At 38.9% G+C, this 27,450-nt stretch overlaps 1 protein-coding gene and 1 long non-coding RNA gene across 8 annotated transcripts in view; one reads left to right on the forward strand and one right to left on the reverse strand.

Annotated features, from left to right (window-relative positions):
* Positions 1-362: 362 nt before the first annotated feature.
* Positions 363-23,184, reverse strand: LOC135495514 (uncharacterized). Its single transcript, XR_010448578.1, has 4 exons — positions 22,890-23,184; positions 2,758-2,899; positions 2,344-2,399; positions 363-1,542 (listed from the first exon to the last, which is right to left on the reverse strand). It is a non-coding gene; the product is annotated as an uncharacterized LOC135495514 (long non-coding RNA).
* Positions 23,185-23,495: 311 nt separating this feature from the next.
* Positions 23,496-27,450, forward strand: part of LOC135495512 (uncharacterized) — a 47,444-nt gene continuing 43,489 nt past the window's right edge. For all 7 annotated transcript variants that reach the window (XR_010448575.1, XR_010448574.1, XR_010448576.1 and 4 more), the window contains exons 1-4: positions 23,496-24,224; positions 24,572-24,693; positions 24,917-25,086; positions 25,551-25,798. Coding sequence is in view for 4 of the 7 variants with exons in the window: in XM_064784231.1 (XP_064640301.1) it covers positions 23,880-24,224; positions 24,572-24,693; positions 24,917-25,086; positions 25,551-25,798 (885 nt within the window). In the remaining 3 variants the exon portion in view is untranslated. The remainder of the gene's footprint in view (positions 24,225-24,571; positions 24,694-24,916; positions 25,087-25,550; positions 25,799-27,450) is intronic.

Here is a 27,450-nt window from a genome sequence, read left to right on the forward strand (position 1 = left end):
TATATAGCAAGATGTATGAATAAACATGACACACCAACTATGTACAAAATTGCTAACAAACTGCACCATTTGTCAGTACACCACATGAAATACAGAGATATGTCTTAATTCTAATCTTTCATTAGCGACACCATTTCTTACCCGAGTGCCTCCTTCATTCATACATCTTGTACTTTAACTCAAGATACCCATCTTTGAATATTTTTAGTATACCAAGTACTACAATGTCAATGTATTGAAGTCATGTTCTTGTAGTGTTATTGGCTTTCTATTATCTTGTCAAAATACCACTTGGTTCTCGCAAAATCTCAATAAAAACAAATGCTATTGCATGTATTGCATATTCTAACAGCTATCCACTGTATCGATTTATCCATCATCTGTACTATTTGTCACAAAAATGTTATATTATGTAAATCATATTTCATTACATAATGCACACTGCCAATTACTGCTGAACCATTCATATGTCATTTAAATAAATAATTTTCAACTTTTTAAAACCGTCTTATAGTACTGTTCTTGTCACTTAGCTGAACCAATTGCTCTATAGCATGAAATTTCCAGAAATGCGCCAGGGACTGAAAAGTGCTGTTTTAACAGAGAGGTGTCCTAAACTGAGAAGTCGAGTTGAATGGAAACAACCAATTTGGAACCAAAAACTACTGTCCTTATTAAAGAGGTTGTCCTCAATAGAAAGGTGTCCACAAAAAGTAGGCCCACTGTATATGAAAGTACAAACCCTGGTACATGTAGTGACATCATCTACTCCTCGATGTGGACACCTAGCATGTTGGTGACGAATAGTGTCGCAGCATTTCGTCACCGAGCTTACACGAAAATGCACTGTCATTCATTCAGCCATAAGTGTAAGACTGTAGGGTTGTTTCCAACCAAAACATGTTCGAAATGTGTCAAGCATTCGGAACACCCAAAGACTGATTAGAGAAGTCAAAATTGAATGGAAACAACCAATTTGGGACCAAAACCAGTGTCCTTATTGGAAAGGTTGTCTTTAATAGAGAGGTGTCTACTAACGGAGGTTCCACTGTACATAATGTAGGAACCCTGGTTGTGACATTGTCCACTCCTCCAGCTGCACACCACCAAATCCACAACAATGTCACACCAGTTATTTAGTTCATCATGCTTATGGTCATTGTACTTTCATCTTATGTAAAATGTAACTTTTTACACGGTTTCAATAAACGATTTGTAATTTGTAATTTGTAAATTATAAATTTCACTAATAATTTGACGCCGCCAATTCCACTGGTCTTCGAAATACGTAAGCTACACTGTTGACGACTATGACACTCCTCACAAACCACATTGTGAATCAGACGCCGATAGGCTTGTTCTCATTAAAATCCTCCTTAGTAACATCCTTTACACACAGAAGTAATGGTTGATTGTCATCTTTAAATTCTCCATTAAGAATTCTCCTTTTTAGTGTTGCTTTCCACTGTTGATCAATGGGACGGATGTTCCTGGATGCATCTATCCCATTGATCAACGCGCCAACATTGATGCACAGATGGCCTAGAAAATTAAACATTTGTTGATTACTTCACTGATGGCATGTACACTGACAGGCTATAAAAATGAATGATCTATTTATAATCTATGAAAAATATATTAATAAGTTTTTCCTTCAAGAATTCTATTAGATTTTTCATCTTTTTTTTGTAAGATTAAATTGAAAAATTATACAGCTATTTTTCTTGCATTTCAATTACTATTAGTCCACTGTACCCGTTTGTGTGTTTGTTTCTCCCAGACCAAAGACCTCTCCATTTGTCAAATACATTTAATACAAACTTTCTTTTCACACTTTGGGTCACCTTCTTCTTCTTCAGCGTTCGCTCTTTGGCACTTGGAGGGGTCATCCTCCTAGGAGTAATCCTCCTCCAAGGCGGGATGACCGTATCCTGTGCTGCCACTACGGTTGTGCGCCAATTGGGTTTATTGGCCTAGTGGTCCGACTTTGGCGACCGGCTGACAGGCCGAGACTTTGGGTCACCAAGCTGTGTATGAACACGCCAAAGCTTTTGGCTGAAGTTACCCGTGACGCACATGACTTGAAGGTGAAATTGTCGTGTGTACAACGTGAATAACGTTAGATAAAACCAATAAACGGCCTTATAATGGATGTTAGTTGGAAATTCCAAAACCTGGCTTCGTAAGTACCTTTTTGGGACCAGATAATGCTACATGCAAAATTTTGGGTCACTCAGCCATTCGGTCTGGGAGATACGAGTGCACACACCAACAAACAAACAAACACACAAACTTTTCTCAAATTTAGTAAGGATTAAAATTTGGCTCTAATTAAGTCCTTACCCACAAACTTCTCCTTTACTCTTGTTCTTCCGGTCCCACTGGTTTTGTTTGGTGTGCTTTTAAAAATGATTTCATTTTGGTTAAAACGATACAAAATACATTCTGGTTTTACATACATGCATGTACACACAGTCTCACTAAGAGCCACTTCATAACTATTCATTTGCAGAGATTTAATGTGCCTCTTTTCATACTTCTGATGCTTTCAATATCAGTTCTTTACAGGAATGAATAATACATTTGACAATTTAATTAGATTAATTAATGAAATTGGAACCTTTGACAAGTTCTATATGCCAATCAAACCATAACCCTATCAAGGGTCTTGATCAGCCCCCTCCCCCCCCCCCCCCCTCAGTATTGTGAAGAAGCAATCTATAGGTCAGTATTGTTTACATTTATTTGTATACTTACCCTTCAACTGTTTGAATGCAGCACAGAAGTCATTGGATGAGTCTACAAAGTCTCGCATTTCATTGCTTATCTCGCTCTGGTTCTAATCAAACTGATCAAGAGATGTTTTAAGAGTGACATCCTTTGAATCCGAAAATTCAATCTGCAAAATATTTGTTATCAACAGTAATTTTCAAATTTGATCTGGTTTCTTTTCATGATAACAATACGACTCTAGTATCACATCCTGAAACTCATGGGCCCGTATTCTTGAACCCACCTTTAAATAGGGCTAAAGTAGGCCTTTATTAAGGCCACCTTTACTAAGGAGTTACTTTGTTAAAGGCACCTATAAGAAATGGTATTCAAGAACCACACTTTAACCTCCCTTATGTTAAGGTCCACCTTTACCTCAAAGTTGCTAAAGGGTCCCTTTGAATAAGGGACACTTTCAAAAAGGCTCCCTTTATCCTTATAATGATCTGAGGTAACAGGACGATGTCAGTTTTGAAGTCTCGTGTAATAACTATAGTGATTACACTACCATTGTTATATTATGCCGTGGTCTTGATTTGAAGTGAAGTATATGCAGCTAGGCCTAAATACATGAGAGTTCATTGGGTAGTGCGGCTGTGGAAGCGACAAGTAAATGTACTCAAATTTTGCGGACAACCAACATGCTGAAAACAGGAAAAACCAACGGTTCTCCGGATGACGGCAAAACACAAAAATCGCGTAGACGGTTCAGTGAAATAGAAAAACAGTTACTAATGCAACTGGTCACTAAGGAAAAGCATATAGACCAGCGGGAAAATACTACTAAGGTTCTGACTGCCAAAAATGGAGCCTGGGACAGAATCACGAAAAAGTTCAATGCGCAGCCATGTATCACACCTTGCGATACTACACAGCTTAAGAAAGTTATCGATAATTTGAAAGTGAAGGCAAAGAAAGACGTTGCACAGGAAAAGAAATGTCGCCAACTGACAGGAGGTGGATCAATGGAGAAAGATTCCGTCGCTGATGATGTATCCCACATGGTAGCATCCTATTGTAGCGAAGTACTCCACCCACTGGATAACGACTTTGACGATGATACAGGGTATCATAAACCAGAAGGTAAATTATTGACTTAATACTATACAGCATTGTTTTAATAGAAATAAATAATCTGCCACATTGTGGTGGCTCATAACTGATAACACTCATCACAAAAAGGTAGCACTAATTCGTTCAAATTAATTTTCAACTCTTTTCACTCTTCGTATTAAACTGACAGTCCAACCGTTCTCCAAGTACCACGTATCCATCACACACATGATAACTGCATTGAATTCAAGAGCATTAATTAGGGTCTTTTTCCAGCTTTATGGAATTGAAGCCACAAAAACAAAACTGTTCAGCATTTATCTAGACCAAACGGAAAACTAAAAATGTTTTACTTCTGGCTTAAGCAAGAGGTTTAAAAAGGTCCCTATTGAATCAAAATGGCAAATTGAATTCTTCAAAACCTCGGTTTTTCAGCCAAGAAAACAAAGCCATCCGCTAGCGCCGGAAAGCCTGACGACTACGAGGACTCATCTGAATATGATGAACCCCAAGTCATTGAAGAATTAGACGAACCAAACACACCCATTACTGAAGCCCGCTGTACTCGAAACGTGAGGAGAGGCCCCGTAGTAAATCTCCATCAGCCGTAGGCAACCGCGCGAACGCAGTTGATTCAGCTTTGGCAATGCAGAGGGAAGAGCACGAATTCCAGATGAAGTATCTGGAGAACAAAATTAAATTTGAAAAAGACGAGCACGAACAACGGATGGAGGTGTTCAGGTTGCAGCAGTCGTTTTGGACGAAGCTGAATAGTCGAGGATTCCAAGCAGTCACATGTCCAGGCGCCACAGCCAACAATGCTGTTGATGACTACCAACTATCTTCACCAGTTTATACAGAGTTGTAATAGGTAAACTTGTTACTTTTGATGCACAATTAAATCCCTTTGGTACATTGTACATGAACAGCAGATCAAAATAATTGTCAATAAATTGTGCTTATTGAAAATGTTGTTGAACAATTGTTTGTCTGATAGCAGCACCCATGACATTATCATCCCTATCGACTACAGGGACATCGTCATCCTCAGCCTCAGCCTCTTCACCAACATCTGGCTCCTTCAGATCAATGGCAATATTGTGCAATACTGCAGTCGCAATGATGACGGACATTGCTGTGTCAAGCTTCACTCTTATACCCTGTTTCAAACACGGAAATTTGCGTTTCCATATACCAAACATTCTTTCAACTGCAGATCGTGTACTCTTGTGTGATCTGTTGTATCGCCTTTGTGCACGGCCAGCTGGGTTCCGAAATGGCGTCATTAAAAATGGTAGGCAAGCGTAGCCTTTATCTCCAAGCAGAAGGCCTTCGAATTGGCGTTGTTCAAGCTGGAAACAAATCCGGCTGTTATCGAAAATACGTGAATCATGAGTTGACCCCGGCCATCGATTAACAATGTTGATGAATTTCAGATCTGTATCTGCGATGCCTTGAACATTCAGCGACATGAAACCCTTGCGACATCTATAAATTTCACGTTCGTCCAAGCTTGGGGCTTCGATGGGCACATGAACTCCGTCAACGCAACCTAGCACATCAGGAAAACCATACTGTTCATAGAATTTCCTTTTATTTTCAACAGCTTCCTGTCCAATTGGAAAACGAAATACCTCGGCCCGTTTTCTTGCTAACAGTCCTGAAACCCTTTTGACAATTCTTGAAGCCGATGGCTGGGACACTCCTTGCAAATCTCCGTGAACGATCTGAAACGAACCTGTCGCATAGTAACGGAGTGCAACTAGCACTTGGGTCCTTGGTGATATGGGGTGTCCACGATTGTTCTCAGGTTCCGGGATGTCGTCGCCAATGAAGTGCATCAGCTGGTTAAATCCCTCCTTGGTGAACCGAAATCGATCAAAAAAGGCGTCGTCACTGAAATCATCCTCTCGAAACTGAGGAAGCAGTGTCCGGATGCGTGGCATACGCACATTGACGTCATAAAGACGCACTAGTCGGTTGACATAATCGCCCATCGCTGAGTTATCAGAAGAGATCCTTCCACATCGGCTACTAAAGGGAGACTAAAGGATACTCCAGACCAACCTTATGTTTAAAGGCCTCCTTACAGCAATTTAAAGCATTTCCTGTAATGAAGGAAGGTTCTAGAAATGGCCCAACCTTTGTTTAAGGAAGATACATAAAGGAGTCCTTTAGCCAGAAATAAAGGTTGGTTCTTGAAATGAAATTTAGCTAAAGGTTGACTTAAAGTCTCCCTTAGTGTTAAAGGAGGGTTCAAGAATACGGGCCATGGTCTCATAACAGACAGTATTCCTCCATGATTTTTTTCGTAGATTCACCTTTAGGCCCACTGCCAATGGCAACATGGAGGCTCTTCTTATTTCAACTCCCTCCGGGAACTCCCTGTATAAACCAATCATGTGGTATCTGACCTGCCAGCCTGTGGTGTCACTCCCGCCAAACTTCCACATGGTTACTAACTGTACGGTATTTATTTAGCTGTTTTGCAGTTTGGCATCGTGGTGTGTTCAGTAAAACTGAACCATGTCAACAGCTCTTTATTCAATAGCCCAGAAGTTGGAAGTCCATACATGTATGTTCACCATTCAGTTACATGAGTAACATTAAGATATTCATTCAAATCCTGATGCTTAAGAATCTTTTGAAAACATTGTTGTCCAGGAGCTCTTCACATAATGGTAACTGGCAGACATTTCCATGTTACCATCTCCTCCCACCCTATTTATACTCCAGGTGCCCCATAAACTTTGGTTGCCTTGCATACAATTACAAGTAGGCCTACTATACTACAGAGTATCGTAGTAAAAGAAATTACGCAAATGCACTCCCTGCCTCCCACAACAATGCATCCATTGGCGCGAACGACCACGTGACCGGAGTTGATTGGCTGGTTTATTTCCAGCTGGATGCATTGCAAATGCACAGGACTCATAGCCGTCAACCTCGTCTTTCATTACCTCGATCCATTGGCATTCTTGATGAATGAATTGCTACACTGTTTCTGACGTTCACGTGATTGGTTGGTTGGATTCAATAGAGACCTTTGGCAGGACGTTTTACGTGTACGCGAACGTGCACAAAGAGCGCGGACGTAATAGCCCCCGTAAGTGGATATTTTTGGATTTGGCAGGGCGTTTGGAACTATGTGGTTCGGCAGGATGTTTCCGCGCAGTTTAACGCGCGTCTCGTGTGAGTCGTTCTACGTGGCTTTCTTACCAACATAAAACAGTGAGGAAACTTACATTTATCTCTAATAGTGAGTTATTATTTCATAAAAATATGTTTCGTTGCGATTATGGAACAATTTGCCCTCTTTTTAACATAGGTCCAGGTCCGTTTGTAAACTAAATCGCGCGAACACGCACTAAGTCGGGAAAAGGATTCGTTCTGGTGTAGATGGACTTGGGACGTCATAATTGCATATCTTTGGAGAGGAAAGAGAGCTCGTGATTTAGAAATGTACCTTGTATATCTAGACATGGACGAATTGGTACCTTTATTGAAAAGACGACCACCGGACACTGAGGAATCTCCGTTGGGCCCTCGCTTTGACCTTCAGCAGTACACAGACGAAGAATGTCGAGCCTCATTCAGATTTGGAAAAGCTGAAATTCCTCGGCTATGTACGGCACTAGGAATCCCCCAACGTATCGAGTGCAAGGACAGATCCGTGGCATCAGGAATGGAGGGTTTATGCATTTTTTTGTATAGACTGTCTTACCCGAATAGACTCAGTCGCATGAGGAAAGTGTTTGGACGGCCAAAATCTGTTCTTTCGATTATCGTAAATGAAGTGCTGGATCAGATATTTCGACAACATGGCCGTTTGTTGACGGATTTCAATCAACTGTGGTTGACAGACGGCATCGATGATTTTGCCGATGCTGTTACTAGGAAAGGAGCCGCATTAGACAACGTACGGGGGTTTATCGACGGTACAGTACGTCCAATTTGTCGCCCAGGTCAAAATCAGCGAGAATGCTACAATGGACATAAGAGAGTCCATGCCCTGAAGTTTCAATCTGTGGTAACACCAAATTGTCTCATCGCAAACCTGTACGGACAAATAGAAGGTCGACGTCACGATTCTGCCCTTCTTCGTCTCAGTGGACTTTTGCAACATATAGAACGTTTTGAAAGAGACGGGCAACCGATGTCCTTGTATGGCGATCCTGCCTATCCGATTAGACTTCAACTTATAGGTCCATTCAGAGGTGCAGCCCTCACTCCTTTGGAACAGGAGTTCAACCGTACCATGTCAAAAGTAAGGACGTGTGTAGAGTGGACATTCGGCAAAATTGTCAATTAATTTGCCTTTCTCGATTTCAAGAAAAGTCGGAAGTTACTGCTACAGCCTGTCGGTAAATACCATTGTGTAGCCATCATCCTGACCAACTGCCATACATGTCTTTACGGCTCGGAGACAGGCGATTACTTTGGACAACAGCCACCCGAACTCGAAGACTACTTGAATGTGCATCAAGGCTAAATGGATAGGCCAAAAGAAGAACAAAGATTATTGGTATGTACATGCATGTATTCTTATTCAAACCAACCCAATTACATTTGACTTCAAATACACGTTTTTCATTAGGTCTTTTGCATTCTGTTTATTCATCAAAAGTCTGATGATTTCCATCCTCTCCACCCGCTCTTTTTGTCTTTCTTCCAATTCTTTTCCCATCCTTTCCTCTCTCTTCTCCTCCAAATCCATCTTTCGTTCCATGATTTCCACAATCGGATCGACCTTTTTCTTCGGCTTTTTTTCTGCGGGCTTAATTTCGGGCACCAATTCGGCTTTTTTTCTGCGGGCTTAATTTCGGGCACCAATTCTGAAGAAAAAAGAACGTGCAAGAAATAATACTTGAAGATGCACTATGGAGGACTGCACTGTAAAAAGAGTTATGCACCACACCAAAAATTGTCCGCGATATTAGCTCGAAATTCAGCTATATTTAGTAATCTTCCAGATGCTTACTTGCTTATGAGAGACCACCATAGGTCGGGCCAGAAAAGTGACCCCTTAAGTTAAGGCTTATTAACAGTATTCTGGTTAGAGTGTGTTTTCCTGACCAACCCGATTTGGTACCCAATAATCAGATTTACAACGGTAATCCTGGAACGCGCTCACTAAAGAGCTTGTCTGCTACCAACTGTACATATAAAATCAGGAGGATCTTTGCCTCTTCCTACCAGGTTAGAGTTGCCATGTATACATATACTGTAGAACTGTAGCGAGCACGTTTGCCCGGTGCTTCTGCATGAGCCGCTGAGGCCTCTCACGAACCGTTCTCGCAGTGACAGAGGCACTACTCCCCGTTTTGACCAGTGCCGTGTTGACATTTTCTGCAACTTTGTCCCATAACCCGACCGACTCCAATGGGTTGGTTGCAAGCACCTCCCTGAGCAGCAAAATGTCTGTGGCCGGGGTGAAATGAATAATCCTTTTTTTTCTCGTCCATTTTCTGCAAGCATAACGAAATTTAACAAAATATTATGGAAAATGTATAATAGTTGAGGGATGCATAATCAGAATCAAGCTATACCGACCGCTTTTCTAGGGCACAGACTTTAAACGCGCCTTGGGTGTCAAACCATGCTCACCGCCGAAAAAGTCTCAGTGGCGCACTGATCAACAGATACAAATTTGGTTTTGTTCCTTTTCCTACCCCTTTCCTGTTCACAAATCCTCAGTGTTAATTGAAAAATACCTTGAAAGCTCTCGAAAACTAGTAACCCAGCGCCAAATTCCATATATGTATACTATAGTACCATTGTGTATGCTACTATATTGTTGGAATAGTTTTCCAAAAATCGAGAATCGAATCGAGACAAATCGAAAATCGAGGAAGTCCAACACGTTTTGGACAAACGCACACTTACCTTTCCGCACGTTGCAGAAGCTCCGCGAGTATGCCACCACAGGCTCGAAACACCTGCATTTATACAAAAAGTGATGACCTAATACGCAATAGGCTCACGTAAGGGCCTCTGTTTCTCTCATGCCAAACTGTGATTATTACATACGATACCAGCCATTGGAAAAGTAGGCTTTAGTTACATGCAAAACCCCCGCGCACCTAAACGTATGTTCTAACGCCCTTGCAGGGGCCTATAACGCGAACAAAAGTTGTTGAGACACACACAAAGCGTCGACGAAGTACGCATAAACGACCGGGACTTTCACGTAAAACGTCCTGCCAAAGGTCTCTATTGACTTCGCGCGACGTACGCGTCATTTCAACTGTGGTCTTTTTCGAATGGAACTCAAAGAGAGATGAACTCCAGATATTTTTTTCCAAATGACAACTTGAAAAAAACCCGGATTTTTGGAATGATTTTTACACACATCCTACACTTTCAGAGGAATGCTTTTGGTAAGGCATTTTATTCTTATGCTTCATCATTCGAATTCTCGCAAAATTAATGCTACTTTTGCAGGTTACAATGTTGCGGCGTAGCATGATTGATAGAATATTTTCGTAATGCATTCGAGACGTGTTCAACTACGGGCGGGGCCGCCGGGAGCCAGACGCCCTCACCCGGCCCAGTTCATATTGGTCAAAGATAACTAGGCCTACCTTATTAAATGTTTTTCAAATATTTCAAATATTCAGTAATAGTAGGGCCAGGGCCTATCGAAATATGATTAATCTTATGAGAATTATGGAGAATCCCTTTATTTTATAATTCCCTTTCAACCCATCCCAGCTGAGAAAATTTTAACCAGTTTAATCCTCACATATCAAACTTTTTAACAAAAGATTCCAGCGCAAACTTTCTGCCTCAGTGCAGGCCTCAACCTGTCTGAACTCAAACCATTGGCCTGACTGGGCATCATCTGTTGATTGCTACAATGTATCTATTTACGGCATCTAGTTCAGAGAAAAATAAATATTCTCCTCATTACTATTCAAAGAGGCCAGGGAATACCCAGTGATGTAATCAGTGGACATTGGGAATCCTTTTAAAAGATTAACTAGAATTTTGAAGTAATAAAACCTGGGCAGGTCGCCTGCCCTTTTTGGAGTGAGAAAAGCAGGGCAATGTGCCCTGCCCTTTTTTGAGAGATGACTGATTTGCCCTACCTTTTGGAATTTCTGGCTAAAACACAAGGTCACAATAGCTGTGTGTTTGATGACATTTTAATATTCTGAGTACTCCTCTAAAGTCATTCAAACTGATGTTGCAATTATAATCTCTTTGATTTATTCCTTTACAGGCATTACAGGCAATGGCAACAGGAACCGCTAGCTGAAAAGAAACAGCAAACAGCTCAATGTAGGAAGCCAGAGTTGCAATTGAAAGTATTGGGCGTCACCACAGTGAAGAAGCTGTAGTGTAAGTTGGAGGGTTTCACATCTTTTCATTGTTCATATTACATCAGTTTTTCCAGTGAGTGTTTGAACTTACTATGTGTTTACTACTAGTATTAGTAATTCTCCTCCGGCTTCGCAGAATCCTCCTTGATGTTACTGTATTACCATCTTGAGAGGAGGCACATCATCATTGGCATCAGACAATAATACTATACTGACTAACATCATCATTACCGATAAGGATTTTCAATTCATGGGGCAGGCTCATATGGCAAGCGGAGTGTCCAGTAATTAAAAAAACCTAGATTTATTCAAAAAAACTTGGTTTTTTACCTAATAAACTAAGTTTATTTGGTAAAAATATAGGTTTTTTTAAAACAACCTTGTTTATTAGCTAATAAACCGAGTTTCTTTAATAAAACCAAGTTTTTTTACTTTCTTTCCTGATAAAGTAGGTTTTTTAACAGAAACCATTTTATGCTAAAAAAGCTGCTTTATTACCTAAAAAACTTTGTTTTTTACCACATAATCGTATAAAATATAAGTTTCTGTACAGAAATGTCCATTTATTCAATAAAACAAGGTTTATTACCAAAACAACCTAGTTTATTCAAAAAAACTAAGTTTATTACTAATAAACCTAGTTTTTTAAAAAAAACCTGGTTTATTAGAAAACTTACATTTTTAAACCTCGATCCTACCTACATTGAGTTATCTGGGATGAGGTTAGGGTCTCACTAACTAGCTTACAGAGTGCAGTGCAGTGCAGCATTAGTACCACGTGGTGCCGAGGTTGCCCATTCTCGTGCCGATAACATCGCGGATTTGTGTACATGGGGCGAGGTAGAAAATACAAGTTTCTCGATAGAAAGTAGGTTTTTGCACGCCGTTTGTCCAGTTATTCAAAACAACCTACATTTTTACAATAAAACCAGGTTTTATTGCAAAAAACTAAGTTGTTTTGTATAAAACCAAGTTTTTTACGTAAAAAGGTAGGTTTATTAGCCATTTGTCCAGTTATTGTTAATAAACCAAGATTCTTTGCTATAAAACTAAGTTTATTACCACTGCATGAAAAACTTACATTTTAGGGAATAAAACCAAGTTTATTTGTTAACCTTGACATTTGTGGATAGAAACAAGGTTTATTAGGTAAAAAACTTGGTTTTATTAAAGAAACTCGGTTTATTAGCTAATAAACAAAGTTGTTTTAAAAAAACCTATATTTTTTCCAAATAAACTTAGTTTATTAGGTAAATGAAACGGCCAGGGGCCATTGTGCTCACCGTATACATCTTTTAGTAGGCAGGATCATGCTTAGTTTACAGGTGAATATGGTGAACACAATCAGGCATGAAGACTTTTTTTAGATGTGTATTGATGTCAAGTAATGAGACAGGGCAGTATAAATAAGATTATGATCCAACCAATAATTGTCTATGACATCAACAAGATCAATATCGTGTGATTGCTAAGAGTCCCTGCAATAAAAATTTCATCGAAAAAAAGTCATTAATAAGCGAGATATTGCACGTCCTACCTTTTCAGTTTTGACCCCCTGGTGGCCAAATCAAGAATCAGATCAGGCCAAAATTCGGCGTCAGAGATTATCTGATGTAGGGGGTTACATGTACCAACTTTCAAGTTCATAGCTTCAGCAGTTAAGAAACGTGCCATAGTTACACTCTAATGGCCAATTTAGGCCATTTGACCTCTGTGACCTAGAAAAGGAGGTCAAATCCAAAAATCGTAGGACATGTGGTGTATCCTTGCTAGAAGTCCCTGCCATAAAAAATTTATCGAAAACAATTCACTCAAATGAGCAAGATATTGCACTTCTTACTTTTTCCATTATGGCCCCCTGGTGGCCGAATAAAGAATCAGATCGGGCCAAAATTCGGCATCAGAGGTTATCTGATGTAGGGGGTTATATGCACCAAGTTTCAAGTTCATAGCTTTAATGGTTAAGAAACGTGCCATAGTTTACACTCTAACGGCCAATTTACGCCATATGACCTCTGTGACCTTGAAAAGTAGGTCAAATTGAAAACCCGTAAGATATGTGATGTATTCTTCCTAAGAGTACCTACCATAAAAATTTTATCGAAAACAAGTCACTTATAAGCGAGATATCACACTTTTTAGATTTCCACTTTTGGCCCCCTGGTGGCAAAGTTGAGAATCAGATCAAACTGAAATTCAGCACCAGAGGCTATGTGATATAGGGGGTTATATGTACTAAGTTTCAAGTTCATAGCTTTAGTGGGTAAGAAACGTGCCATAGTTTACACTCTAATGGCCAATTTACGCCATATGACCTCTGTGACCTTGAAAACAAGGTCAAATTTAAAACCCCTATAATATAAAATGTATATTTGCTTTGAGTACCTACAACAAAAGTTTTATCGAAAACAAGTCACTTATAAGCGAGATATCACACTTTTTCGATTTCCACTTTTGACCCCCTGGTGGCAAAGTTGAGGATCAGATCAAACTGAAATTCAGCACCAGAGGCTATGTGATATAGGGGGTTATATGTACCAAGTTTCAAGTTCATAGCTTTAGTGCTTAAGAAACGTGCCATAGTTTACACTCTAATGGTCAATTTACGCCATATGACCTCTGTGACCTTGAAAACAAGGTCAAATTAAAAACCCGTATAATATAAAATGTATATTTGCTATGAGTACCTATAACAAAAGTTTTATCGAAAACAAGTCACTAATAAGCGCGATATCACACTTTTTAGATATCGACATTTGGCCCCCTGGTGGCCAAACAGAGAATCAGATCGACAAGACAAGATGGCGTTGAGTTCCACCGCCACGGCCGGTGGTCTCTTTCCAATTCCAATTCCAATTCCAATTTCCGAGGAGAATAACGGTTTAAGCCAAAATTTAGAGATGGAGAAGGAGACGAAGAAGACGAAGCAGACGTTGATCATCGGAACAAGTATTGTTAAATATGTGCAAATGTATATTTCGACAGAAGCAAACATCACGTGTGTAAGAGGTGGCAAAATGGAGCATGTGATTGAAAAGGTCAAGGTCATGGATCCAGAACAATGGGGGAATCTGGAAAAGCTAATTATCCAGGCCGGTTCAAATGACATAGACAGTCGTCAACCCATGGCAATTGCTAATAGTTTTCAAGAACTGATAGAGTTAGTGTTAAAAAAATGCAGTACGGCGAACAATTCAAATTGTCAAATTGTTATTTCAAGTGTGCTTCCAAGACAAAACATTGCTTTTTTTTAAACAAGCAGCAAATGTCAACACGGCAGTCAAGATGGTGTGTGATGAAAACAAAGTGTCGTTCATAGACAATGACCCATCATTCTTTCTTCAAAGTGGGGAGGTGGACGATGCAGTCTACGAGGATGAGTGCCATATTAATAAAAACATTGGAACGAAAAGACTGCTCCGCAATTGGGGTTTCAATTTCAGGAAAACACTCAACGATGGCAAGGATGATGGCATTTTCAGTGAAAAAATAGATCAAAAGAACACAGTGAAATGCAAATTTAAAAATCCATGGGTATCGGCATCCGACATCATTCTCGGAGTCCCAGATTTCAAATGCATCATCCAATTGGTGAAAAGACCTAACGGGGTCTGGGTGATAACAACGGACACGAAGGAAAACTTCGAAGAACTCTTGACAAAAGGCGTGAAACTCTTTGACGAAGTCGTCCATTGTTACGATTTTAACGAGAGTATAAGACCAGTAAAACAAGTGGATGTCACTGACGTACCGTTTCAAGTAAATGATACAAAGATACACGAGATCCTATCCAGCTTCGGAGAAGTAAAGTCAATAAACAGAAAATATCATGAGGGTACACAGATCCTCAACGGTCGTTTAGAAGTGTTTATGTCAGTAAGTGCAAACATCCCAAAGACAATACAGGTGGCAAAAAACGTTTTTGTTAGTGTAAGCTACGACAATCAAAGAGATCCATGCAAAAACTGTAAATCGATAACCCACTTCACGAACAGGTGCCCCCACCCAAGGCCTTGTTACATATGTAACAGGTGGGCCATAAAGGTCCTGAATGTAGCCAAGCCAAAACTTGTTTCCTATGCGGTAGGAAAGGACACCTCAAGCATCACTGTAGAGAACCCCAGCTTGGCCAGGGACCATCCAAGGAGGAGAAGGCCGGAGAGATAGACTCAAATAAACTAAAGTCAGAAATTCATGTACCGGTGGTGACACCAAATGACTACAAAACGAAACCTGATGGTGAAAGCAACACGGACATTAGAGACAAACAAACTCTAACTAAGCCTAAATCTAGAATTGCAGAAATCGTGGAAGAGGAACTAAAAACACTAAGGAAAAGAAACCGCGAATTAGAAGACGCGAATGCCAGCCTCAGTGCTAGCATGATACTAGGCGAGGAGCCTCAGAAACAGAGCACACCTAGTAAACCAAACAATAAAAAAAAGAAAAAACTCTAGTCGTCTTTACGGACTCAGTCATTACAGACCAGCATTTGAGTGGTTACCACTTATCAGACAATCATTTCATAAGTGTAGAGATGTATATATTTTATTTTTTTGGAGAGTTTATGCTTGCGTGATGGACATTATATTCTTTTCCAAATCACCATTTACCTGTTTGTATTTTTATAATGTTTATTGTGTTATGTCATGAAGGTAAAATGTATGTCTTTGGTGGAATTTTGTTTTTTAAAGTACTGAAAGAGGTACAGGTACCAATATAAAGAATGGCTAAAACTACACAAGATGGGTTTCTCACTTACAATGTGAGAGGACTAAGAGATCCTAAGAAAAGAACCAAGGTTTACAATTTTGTCAGTTCACTAAAGTGTGACGTAATATGTTTGCAAGAAACTCATAGCGACAATAGTGTATTGAATAAGTGGGCATCCGAACTCTATCAGTTTGAATGTATATGGAACAGTAATACCTCCAGAAGAGGGGGTACAGCAATCCTTTTTAATAAGGCATCTGACCCTAGCATAATAGACACCCTTCGATTACATGAAGGTAGAACCATCATAGTAGAGGTAGATACAAACAATGAAGATTTTAAAAAGTTGGTCATTGTAAATGTGTATGCCCCGGCAGATGGGGCTAAAGAGCGTGTGAAATACTTTGAAAAATTGGACACTGATCTTAAGGCTAAACTCAAGAAAATAGATGGTTCTTATAATCTTATGATAACGGGGGATTTTAATTGTGTTGTAGATCCAAGTGATAAGTCAAATTTCTTTGATATCACTAAAGACCAGTCTAGCAGGTATTTAATGTCTATGATGGGTAAATATAACCTCTTTGACAGTTGGAGGCGGTATAATGGTGATATAAGGCAATACACTTGGAGACAACTGGACAAAAAAAATGAAAATAGAAATGTGGCATGTCGTCTTGATAGGTGGTTAATTCAGAACTCACTCTTGGGAAATGTCATGAAGTGCAATATTTTGCCAAGTGTTTTATCAGATCACCTACCTGTTGTGTTAAAAATGCAACCCTTAAATAATGTAAAACGAGGGAGAGGGTATTGGAAATTTAATAACAATCTTTTGAAGGATGATCAATTTGTAAAAAAGACCAGAAGGTTATTGATAGAACATAAAAGTATTAAACCACTAAATAGGGAATTGATCCATAAGTGGTGGGAAAATGGTAAAGCTAAAATAACAAGAGGCCCAAGGGCCTGGCGCTCAGCTGAAATATATGAACATGGAAAGTACCCGATAGATCTCTTTCAACCTCAGTTTTGTCAATATATCAGGCAAACATACCAAAGTAAAAAGACTTTTAAATGGTGACAAATATGCCACTTATTAGTCAAATCTAAGTGCCTGAGCCAGGCTGACCTTGAAAAGTAGGTCAAATAGAAAGCCCATGTGATATCATGTAAAGGAGACTTATTGTACACCAACCATAAAATTCATGTCACTCTGGATACAGCAAAGGCTTTAAAATAGAAAAAAAAAACCAAGATGGCCGCCCACCAAATTATTCAAAAAAGTAAAGAAAATGTATTTACAAGTGAAAAAAGTAAAAATTTAAAAAAAAAATTTACCTGAAGTGGGATTGAACCCACAACCTTCAGAGTCATACAAGAGCGGGAAATTCAAATCAAGCTTAAACTAGGTCAACACAGATTTTGGCTCAGTAACGCCAACTGGTAGTATCAATCAAAACTACTCTTAGTAGTTTCAAGACCTACATGCATGCGGTCCTTTTCAACTTTATTTCAAGCTTCTATCTGCTTGAATAAAGCGCCAAAAAATTGTTTTGTGATTTAGGCTTTTTGCCCCCTGGTGGCCAAACTGTTAATCCTGCCGGACCCACACTTGGTCTATTCAGGAGTCCTGAAGGGTCTAAATGGCTTATAGGGAAAATCTATCGCCTATCCGCCATAGTTTTGAAACGTGCCTGTTTAACGGACAGACAGACAGACAGACAGACAGACGGACATTCATTCTACCATTTACTCATATGAATAGCTGAGCTAAAAAATCTTGCTATAGAAAGGAGCAAAGAATTGAAAAAGGGGCGAGATACTATCCTCCAAAATCTGCTACAACAGTTACAAAAATTTCTAGCTGAGTTTGACAAAAATCCCTGTTGTGAAACAAGTCAGAAAATTGAACGTTTAAAATGTGTTGTGGAAAAAAATGAGAATAGTAATTTCGAGGGAGCGAGAATTCGTTCAAGGGTAAAATGGTTTGAAGAGGGGGAGAAGCCAACAGGGTACTTCCTTAGGCTTGAAAATAGTAAAGGGAAGAGTAAAACATGGACAAGCATTAGGAAAACTGATGGGACAATAACGTCAAAAATGGATGAAATTTTAGAAACCCAAGTCGATTTCTACCAGGATCTGTATAAGGAAGGGGTCACAGACCCCCAAACGCAAAAAAATATCTTAGATAACATAAAAAACCCATTAGACGAACAAGCAAGAAATGAGTGTGAAGGAGCCATAAATGCAAATGAACTTGATAAAGCTCTAAAATCATTTGATAATAATAAGTCACCGGGTAGTGACGGGCTATCCAAAGAATTTTACCTGCAATTTTGGGACATTTTAAGAGAAGAACTTATGGATGTTTTTAATAATGCTTATAATATAGGGAATCTAACTGATAGTCAGAGAGAAGCTATTGTGACTCTACTTTATAAAAGTGGCGAAAAAGAAGATATTAAAAATTGGAGGCCTATTTCTCTCCTCAATGTTGATTACAAAATACTCGCAAAATGTATTGCGAATCGGATAAAAAATGTAATGGGCAAAATCATTAGTAAAGACCAAACATGTGGAGTACCAGGCAGATCAATATACGAAAATATAATTTTTACCCAGGATGCAATATTTTATGCAAATAAAGCCAAAAAACCTCTGGCAATGATAAGTATAGACCAAAGTAAAGCCTTTGACCGAGTAAACCGTAGCTACTTACTTAAAAGCCTTGAAAATTTTGGATTTGGAAAGGATATAATTAACTGGATAAAAATCATGTATACTAATACCAGAAGCAGAATTTGTACAAATGGCTTCCTATCGGAGGCTTTTATACTTACTAGAGGAGTGAGGCAGGGTTGCCCACTATCGCCTTTACTATATGTTATTGTAGCAGAAACTCTGTCTTTAGCAATTAAAAATAATAAAAACATAAAAGGTTTGATACTACCTGATGGCACTGAATCAAAAGTAAAAGCATACGCGGACGATACCAACCTGTATCTCAGAGATATAAAATCGATAAAGGAACTCTTCAAACTTCTAGACGTATACAGCAAAGCAACAGAAGCAAAACTCAACCAGAACAAAACTAAAACACTTCTGTGTGGGGAGTTGACGGGAAAAAAACAAGATATCCAAATTTTAGGTCTAAAAGAAGAAGAAAAACTCAAAATTTTGGGTGTCTGGGTTGGTAATGGAGATGTCAGTGATGACAATTGGAACCCAATAGCAAATAAGGTCAAACAAGTATTAAACCTATGGAGTAAAAGGGATCTCACCATATTTGGTAAAACACAAATAGTCAAAACCCTAGCCTTGGCTAAATTATGGTATGTAGCAACAGTTACTGTTCCTCCTAGCAAAATTATTAATGATATAAATAAAAATGTATGGGAATTTATCTGGGGAAAAAAAAGGCAAGCAGTATCAAGAGAAAAATGTTACAAGTCTAGAGAGGAAGGGGGTTTAGGGATGATTGACATAGAGACAAAATGTATTTGTCTAAAGTTAAAGTTGCTTGTCCAGCTATTGGAGGGAAAAGAAAAAAGCGATGTTTCAAAACTAGCCTCTTTTTTTATTATGAATTTCGATAAAAGCTTCAACTCATATCAAGTCATAACTACCCAACTAAAAAACTGTAAAAATGAAAATGTCCCCAAGTTTTATGTTCACATTTTAGACACATGGAGACATGTGGGCTTGAGAAGGATTAAACCAGAATCCACTGGAACTATTCTGGAGGAATACTTGTGGCTAAATACAGAAATAAAATATAATAACAAAGTATTATATGACCCAGTTTGGATACAAGCAGGAATCCTCAAGATTAAAGATATCTGGAATAGTGAGACAAAAACATGGGTAGATTTCAAACAACTACGTGCAAAATTCCCACCATTTTTCAGAAATAACAACGTGGGCATAAGAGAAATGTTTCGGAAAACCCAAAGGGTCGACCTTCTCCAAAATGCAAATGATGTAGGCATACAACATGAGACAAACTTTCTCAAAGCATGGTATGGTAAACAAAGTAAGGAATTAGGTAGCAAAAAGATGTATGATATGTACATGGAAAATAAAAACAATCAAATGAGAAAAATTGATGAGAATACCTCAAAATGGTGGAAAACCCTGTGCTTATCAGATTTAGATAGAAAGATCAAGCAGTTGCTATGGAAATCTTACCATAATGCTTTATCTTTAGGAGAAAACCTAAAAGTTTGGTTTGAAAATGAAAACGGTTTATGCGTCTTTTGTAATGCCAATGAGGAAAATATGACCCATCTTTTCCTAAGGTGTGAAATTGTAAGAAGATTTCTTGACTATATTTTGAATACATTTACAATAGGAGGTCCCTTAGGAGACCAAGGTTTACAAACCAATTGGGTTGGTACAACCAATCTAGAGCAATTTTTTGTCTTAGGTATGTGCAGAAAGGTTATATGGGATTTAAGAAATGTTGCAAAATTCAAGAGTCTTAAACCGGACATAAATAGTTTTAAATTAAACTTCAAGTACTTGATGAAAAGTCATTTGGAAAATTTGTATAATGTGTATAAAAACCACAGTAAACTGGGAGAATTTGAAGATTTGTACCTCGATAACCATGATTTCTTGTCCTTGGATCAAGGAAAGATATCTATCAATATTATATTTTGACATCAACATGTAAAATTTACTGTTTTATATATGTCACAATGTTATAGATTTGCTAACTCAGCTCACTCCTAGAGGCCGGGAGTTTTGTAGGCTCTACTTTTTGAATAAAAGATGATTTAAAAATAAAAAAAATCAGATCGGACCGAAAATCAGTGTCAGAGGTCAGCTGACCTAGGGCATTCTGTGTACAAAGTTTCAAGTTCATAGCTCTAGCAGTTAAGAAACGTGCCACTGTTAGGATACGACGACGACGACAACGACGACGACGACGACGACGACGGACACAGCGCTATCATATAGACTCCCCTTACGGTGAGCCAAAAACCAGGTTTTTTGAATAAAACTAGGTTTTTTTAATTACTGGACACTCCGCTTGCCATAGGCTCAAGGATACTATGCTGAGGATTCATTACTGATAAGGATTTTCAATTCATGGCTCAAGGATACTATATTGAGGATTAACCAGTGCATTTGTGATGTGATAGTATTGTAAACCGCTATGGCACTACAGTAGTTCCCTACTATCAAAATTCATGGCTGAAGGATACTCTCTGAGGATTAACCAGTGCATTTGTGATGTGATAATAATACCGTAAACCGCTATGGCATGTATGGCACTACAGTTGTTCCATATGACTCAGTGATAATACTATTGGTACTAATGAAAAACCAGTGCATGCCACTGCAATCATGATGAGGTATGTTCACTAGTTTAAAAGGATACAATCTGATTCTGATTGAAGTTAGTGGAGTTCAAAAATCATTGAAAAAACTAAGATTGAACATGTTTCTGGCCATTCATTCTCATATCAAAAAACATCGTAATAGAGAGAAAGGGCCAAACTTTATGCAATATTTTGATATACTAGTATTTCTTGTTATTATTTATAATTTCTATCCTTATCTAATTATTCTGAAGTACAATCTGATTCTGATTGAAATTAGTTTAGTTCAAAAATTATCAAAAAAACTAAGAACATGAGATTGACTTGAGATTGAGGAGAGAGGTTTAGGACTATCGCAGTACATTATGACAAGAAAAAGAAGGGTTTTTGATTCAATATTGGCGCAGCATTTGGAAAATTCCCTTGTCATTTGCCCTTGACATGCCTGATGAATGTAAAGCACTGTACAGGTGTGACGTGTGTTGCGGCCGACATATTTTCGAAAATGTTGTCAGTGTGTACAGAGTTTAATGATTAATTATGCTAACAAAGTTTTGCCTGTCATGCATGTAATTGTTACATTTTTATCTAAAAATGAATTGAAAAGATTAACATCTCTTTTTGGTTGTCATTTATCATCACCTGGCTAAGTACTACTCACCTGATCAAAGAACTTTATTATGGAGGACTATGTGTAGCCCATCAGGTTGTGTTGTTGCTGTTGCTGTTAAGAGTCTATAGATGTTTTTCATAACAGCACAAAATACAATGGGTGAATAGTTTGTTTCTGTCAATCTGTGGTTGTGATTAATGTGAGGAGAACCCTGTCCCTAGTCTGTAGTCAGGTTGGTGATTTTGTGACAATGACACATCAAATACACATTTAACTTGAAGAAAGAAATTCTCACATTTATACTGCAGATTTTCTGTAGGTTTTGTGGTGACTGACTGAGTGAGAGATTGATTGCTATATTGGTCTATTGCTATTGCATAGGATCTGTGATTCTGGCATGACGTTGTACGGTACTTGAGATTGAAATCACAATAGTGTCAGAATGGGTCTCTCCTCTCCAACCACCACTGTTGCAGATTCAATGCTCTTACTATCTGATTTGACTGAGATAATGACAGTGACATGACATAGACACTTCATTGAGGAGTGCATCTCCATGCTGACAGTGACAGCATCTTGACCAATGTCCAATGACCACCAAGGTAATTTCTGATACCAAGAATGATAAAGTATTACTGCCTGCAGTGCATGGCTATGTTCAAAGACAGTACCATGAGGTTCAGGATGTGTTGACCAGTCACGCTGTCAGGATGTAGTGCCATGGCCGTGGCATGGGCCCGGGGGCATGGCATGACTACTAAAGTATAATTCATGCTGGTTGCAATTGCATGACTACCAACCATCATGACGACCATGCAATTATGCATGACAATTCAACTTTCTCTGATCTGCTGATAGACCGTATCTATCACGTACATCATTGCACATCAATACATCATGACATACTTACGCCTATATTTATAGTACATTGCAGTCAGCCTAACGACAACGTTGGTTACAGTACACGAGTGGGTAGGCCCTAGGCTAGCACTAGGGCAGGCCATAGTTGATTGATATAGGCTTCACACTGTGCTTTGTTGCCTTTATTACTGTATTTCATTTTCTGTTGTGCTTTGTGCTTACCAATAGACTATTGTCTTGGGACAGTCTGGATGAAGTTGATGGCTCCGGTTGCTGTTGTGGGGATATCGATTTGATCCTTGATACAGGCCATGACATCCCTTTTGATGTTCCTCTGCCTTTCCTGACCAAGCGTGATCCCCGATCACATCTCCCATCTTTTTCCTTTCGTTGGGAGTTTCTAACAAAAAGGAAAATGCCTGGTTCTTTCGTATCCTCCCCAAACCACCACCTTTTTTCCTGGCCAAGTTGACGAGGTGCCATCGTGCCCCTGTGCTCCGTCTCAGTGGATGTGTGTACATGCAGGTGACAGACGAAAATATTTGACCTCGCCACCAGAAAATATTTCAAGTGATCTGTCAATTGACGACCATTTATATTCGAAGGCGACCATAGTGAATTTGGAGAGATCTTTTATATTCTGCAAAGTAATTTGTAAACCCCGATTGATTCTTATAAATTTGTGATGATTATTTAAGAGAAAACCATTTGCAGCGAAAATGGGAAATCCCAGAGACGAGGTCATATCGTCTGGGTTTTTCCAATTCTGGTTGATGTACACACATTATACACACATGCACAGCAATGCTTGGCGCTCTCCAACAATGGCGGAATCAGCGCCGCTGTCACCAATTACGTCGTCATTTTCATTGGATTTTTCCTGTTCAAGTGATGAAAATAATGAAGCGAAGAGTTTAACGGATAAATGGAGTTTTTCCGCTGTTACTGTTAGTGATATTAGTGATGACGCGATCGACGAACCGAGTTATATGGGTGGCCTGTATGAAAACCTAAACTGTCAATGTTCCTCGCCCTGTGCTTTGCAAATTTCGCCAGTCCACATTAAAGAAATTCAGAATGACATCGCAGCCAAGGGACGTGAAAGTAGAAGACAATATTTTTTATACTTAGTAAGGCAGCAGCTTGGTAGAATTGGTTCAGTGTTTGTTATGAAAGGGTGTCAGTTGTGCCTAAAGGCATGCAGTAGTGTGCATGGTATTTCTGAGAAGTATCTTGAGGATGTGGTTAAGGATGTGCGATCAGGACATAGAAATGCACATGATTTTAGAAAAATGGTCTAAACGACTATCATATAAAACAGGCCTGTGCATGGCCTGGGTTAGGGACTTCTTTCTTGTAATGGGAGAACACATGCCAAATAAGAAGGTTACCTACCTTCCGGGCTACACAAAACGCTCGGTTTTCCGACGGCTTGAAAGGTCATTTCGAAAGCGGTATGGTGACATAGCAGATGAGCATGTCATCACATATCAGCATCTATGCAGTGTCTGGAAGAGGGGGGATGGCCCTGGAAGTGTGCGCCTCATTTGTGGAAAAGTGAGTATGATGATAATCCTTCAAATCTCATTCTCCATAATGCCTCACGTGCGTCGTATCTGCTATTCTCCCCACGACTAGAATTGGTAAATGATTAGAAGAGGGCAGGCCCGATGATAACCTGAAGTCAGTGAAGATGTCAAATGTGTTCTTTTTGCTTAATCCAATAAAGGCTATGGAATGAGGGGAAAAGCAAGAAAATAGACAAAGTGCGGCCAAAGTTCCATGACTTTGTTCCCAATTTAATGAAGTATAGGGCCTATGGGTCTATAGTCAGTGTTTAAAGCTGATTTCGAGATTACATAAAAGATCAGTTGAGGAAAACGCGTTTAAATCTTACTTTTCAGCCCGATGGGTTCACAAAATGCACTACATGCACTCGACTGCATGATGCTGCCAAAGCGGCAACAACACAATCTGTTGTTATCCATATTGAGAAATCTCTTGAGCTACATTATAAGACTGTGGGGTAAGTAAGATTCAAGCAAGGTGTACACTGGCAAAATCTTTGCAACATGTTGACAAAGAATTGCATTGACAATGACTGTGACACTGCATTCAATTTGCAACATTTTTTCAGCATTTTTGCAACATGTTGTATTGCATGTAGTTTTTGTTTGACCGTCCTTGTGGACCCCGATTGTTGATCTTTATCATCGAAAGTACCAATCTTTGCTTGCATTGCATTGCAGTGATTTGCGCCTTGTTTATCACAAGACTCGAGAACAGTCGCAGTCCCCAATCTCCCGAACCACAACAGTTATCATCGATGGGATGGATCAAAATAAAACCAATCTACCGCATCTGACCACAGAAGATAAAACAAGCAAGGGTCAGATAAGACTGAAAACGCATATCACAGGTAAGACAAGTATAAGAATGCAAACCAGACTTGATTTTTACGTAATAGTGGTCCAATTAAAATAGAAATCCCCTTATTCCCAGTGCAGTAGTAAAGTTGAAATATGCGTTTGAAATTGCTGAAACTTGGTAAGTCCAGTTGTCCACTTGTGTGAGATCTGGATAGGTCTGTGACACCCTAGAGCAACATATTATAGATTTAAAAGAAAGGGGGTACATCGTTACAATCTCAGAGCAAGGTGACTTGCCCCAGATCAACAAAGACAAAATCACAATTTACTGTTGTCAGATGATTTTAATTTTTAGATTAAATCTAACCTTCACTCTGAAAATGGTATGAAACATCAACTTACATCAGGCTACAAAATTGTACTTCCTTTGTCTGTGGCTTCATGTTTGTCTTATTTTACTGTAGTTTTAGAAACACACACCATAGGTGTGTATGTTTACTGTATATCTTTTCAGGAATAAAAATTCACTGTTCGCCTACCGAGGACACAGATTCCGTCATCGCAATAGTTTACGTTGATGTCAATGAGTATCCTCACGACTCCAATTTGACCATTTCCATCCTGCTTGATGTGCTGCTAATGCACCACCGCATCTTTAAACCCAAACCCCATCTACAAATGGACAATTGTTGGAGGGAGAACAAGAATCGCTACATTCTTTCATTCTTGTTCTTCCTTGTGCATATAGATGTTTTTGAAGATGTAAGCTTCCTCATGTGGATACCGAAAAGACACATCAGTTCATTCAATACTATCTTTTTTTGCCCTATGTGATGACCAGAGGTCAAGGAACTCAATGGACATAGGGACATGCCTAGTTATAGTATCAGTTCTAATTACAACATGAGACAAGACCACAATTGATTTTTTAAGCCTTTTAGCAGTTAAATTGTCAATGTTTGACCGCGACGCATCAAAGAACGCGTGGTGTTGTGAATCTGAAATTTAGATTATGTTATTCCGGACAGTCGGGCAAGTAAATGGTGAAAAATAAAATGGTGATTGACCACGGAAATTTTTTTTTAATCGACAAATTAGACAGACTTTGATATTTCCACTCTTTTCAGCCAACTGGCAGAAAAAACTCAAAACACGCCCCCTATTACCAAATTAGCAAAATTCGAAATTAATTTTTTCATCAAATAATTTCTTTATATCTGTAGACTTGCCACAACAAATATTTTTTCAATACCTCTCCAAATATGTACTTGAGAGTAAAAAACATGCACTCGTCTAATAGATAGGCCTGGACCCTCCAACCTATGAATATTCATTAGTGGTCTTGTCTCAATGAAGGTACATTTCAGGGGTTAACATTTTGAGATTTTTTTCAAACTAATGTACATGACATCCCACAACTCTCCAACAAAGGAAAGTCATATCTGGACATTTTTGGAGAAATGAGAGACATTTCAAAGAGTGGTACAACTGTGCCAAAGCGACGAAAGAGGACAAAATCGACAAAAAGTCATGATTTTGCACCCAACAGCACCAAATTCAAAGACCTGCCCTGGCCAGAATAAGCAAGCTATGGAGCTGAAACTTTAGGATGTGATTTAGGAATATCTTTGCTGCTTAGGGAACAACTTTCAGAATCAAGGCCTAAGTAGTTTCAAAGAAATTACAAAATGAATGGCAACACAACAAGACTTGTAAAAATTAAACCGAACTTAGACCGGGGTTAGGTTGACTCTTATTTGGGTCAAATTAAGTTTTTTTCTCATTATTTTAGCTTGTTTTGACCTTAAATCATCAGCAATACAATATTCTAAATGAATTAGAGTGATTTGAGCACATTCAAATTTTTCACTATATTGACCCAAAATGTAGTGTAAATAGAGACAAGACCACAATTGATTTTTTAAGCCTTTTAGCAGTTAAATTGTCAATGTTTGACCGCGACGCATCAAAGAACGCGTGGTGTTGTGAATCTGAAATTTAGATTATGTTATTCCGGACAGTCGGGCAAGTAAATGGTGAAAAATAAAATGGTGATTGACCACGGAAATTTTTTTTTAATCGACAAATTAGACAGACTTTGATATTTCCACTCTTTTCAGCCAACTGGCAGAAAAAACTCAAAACACGCCCCCTATTACCAAATTAGCAAAATTCGAAATTAATTTTTTCATCAAATAATTTCTTTATATCTGTAGACTTGCCACAACAAATATTTTTTCAATACCTCTCCAAATATGTACTTGAGAGTAAAAAACATGCACTCGTCTAATAGATAGGCCTGGACCCTCCAACCTATGAATATTCATTAGTGGTCTTGTCTCACATACTATTTCCGACCTACAAACGGCAGTTAATTTCGAGCGAAAAATTATTTAATATAAAAGCAAAAGGTG

The sequence above is a fragment of the Lineus longissimus genome, chromosome 11 (genome assembly GCF_910592395.1).
Source record: "Lineus longissimus chromosome 11, tnLinLong1.2, whole genome shotgun sequence".
NCBI lineage: Eukaryota > Metazoa > Nemertea > Pilidiophora > Heteronemertea > Lineidae > Lineus > Lineus longissimus.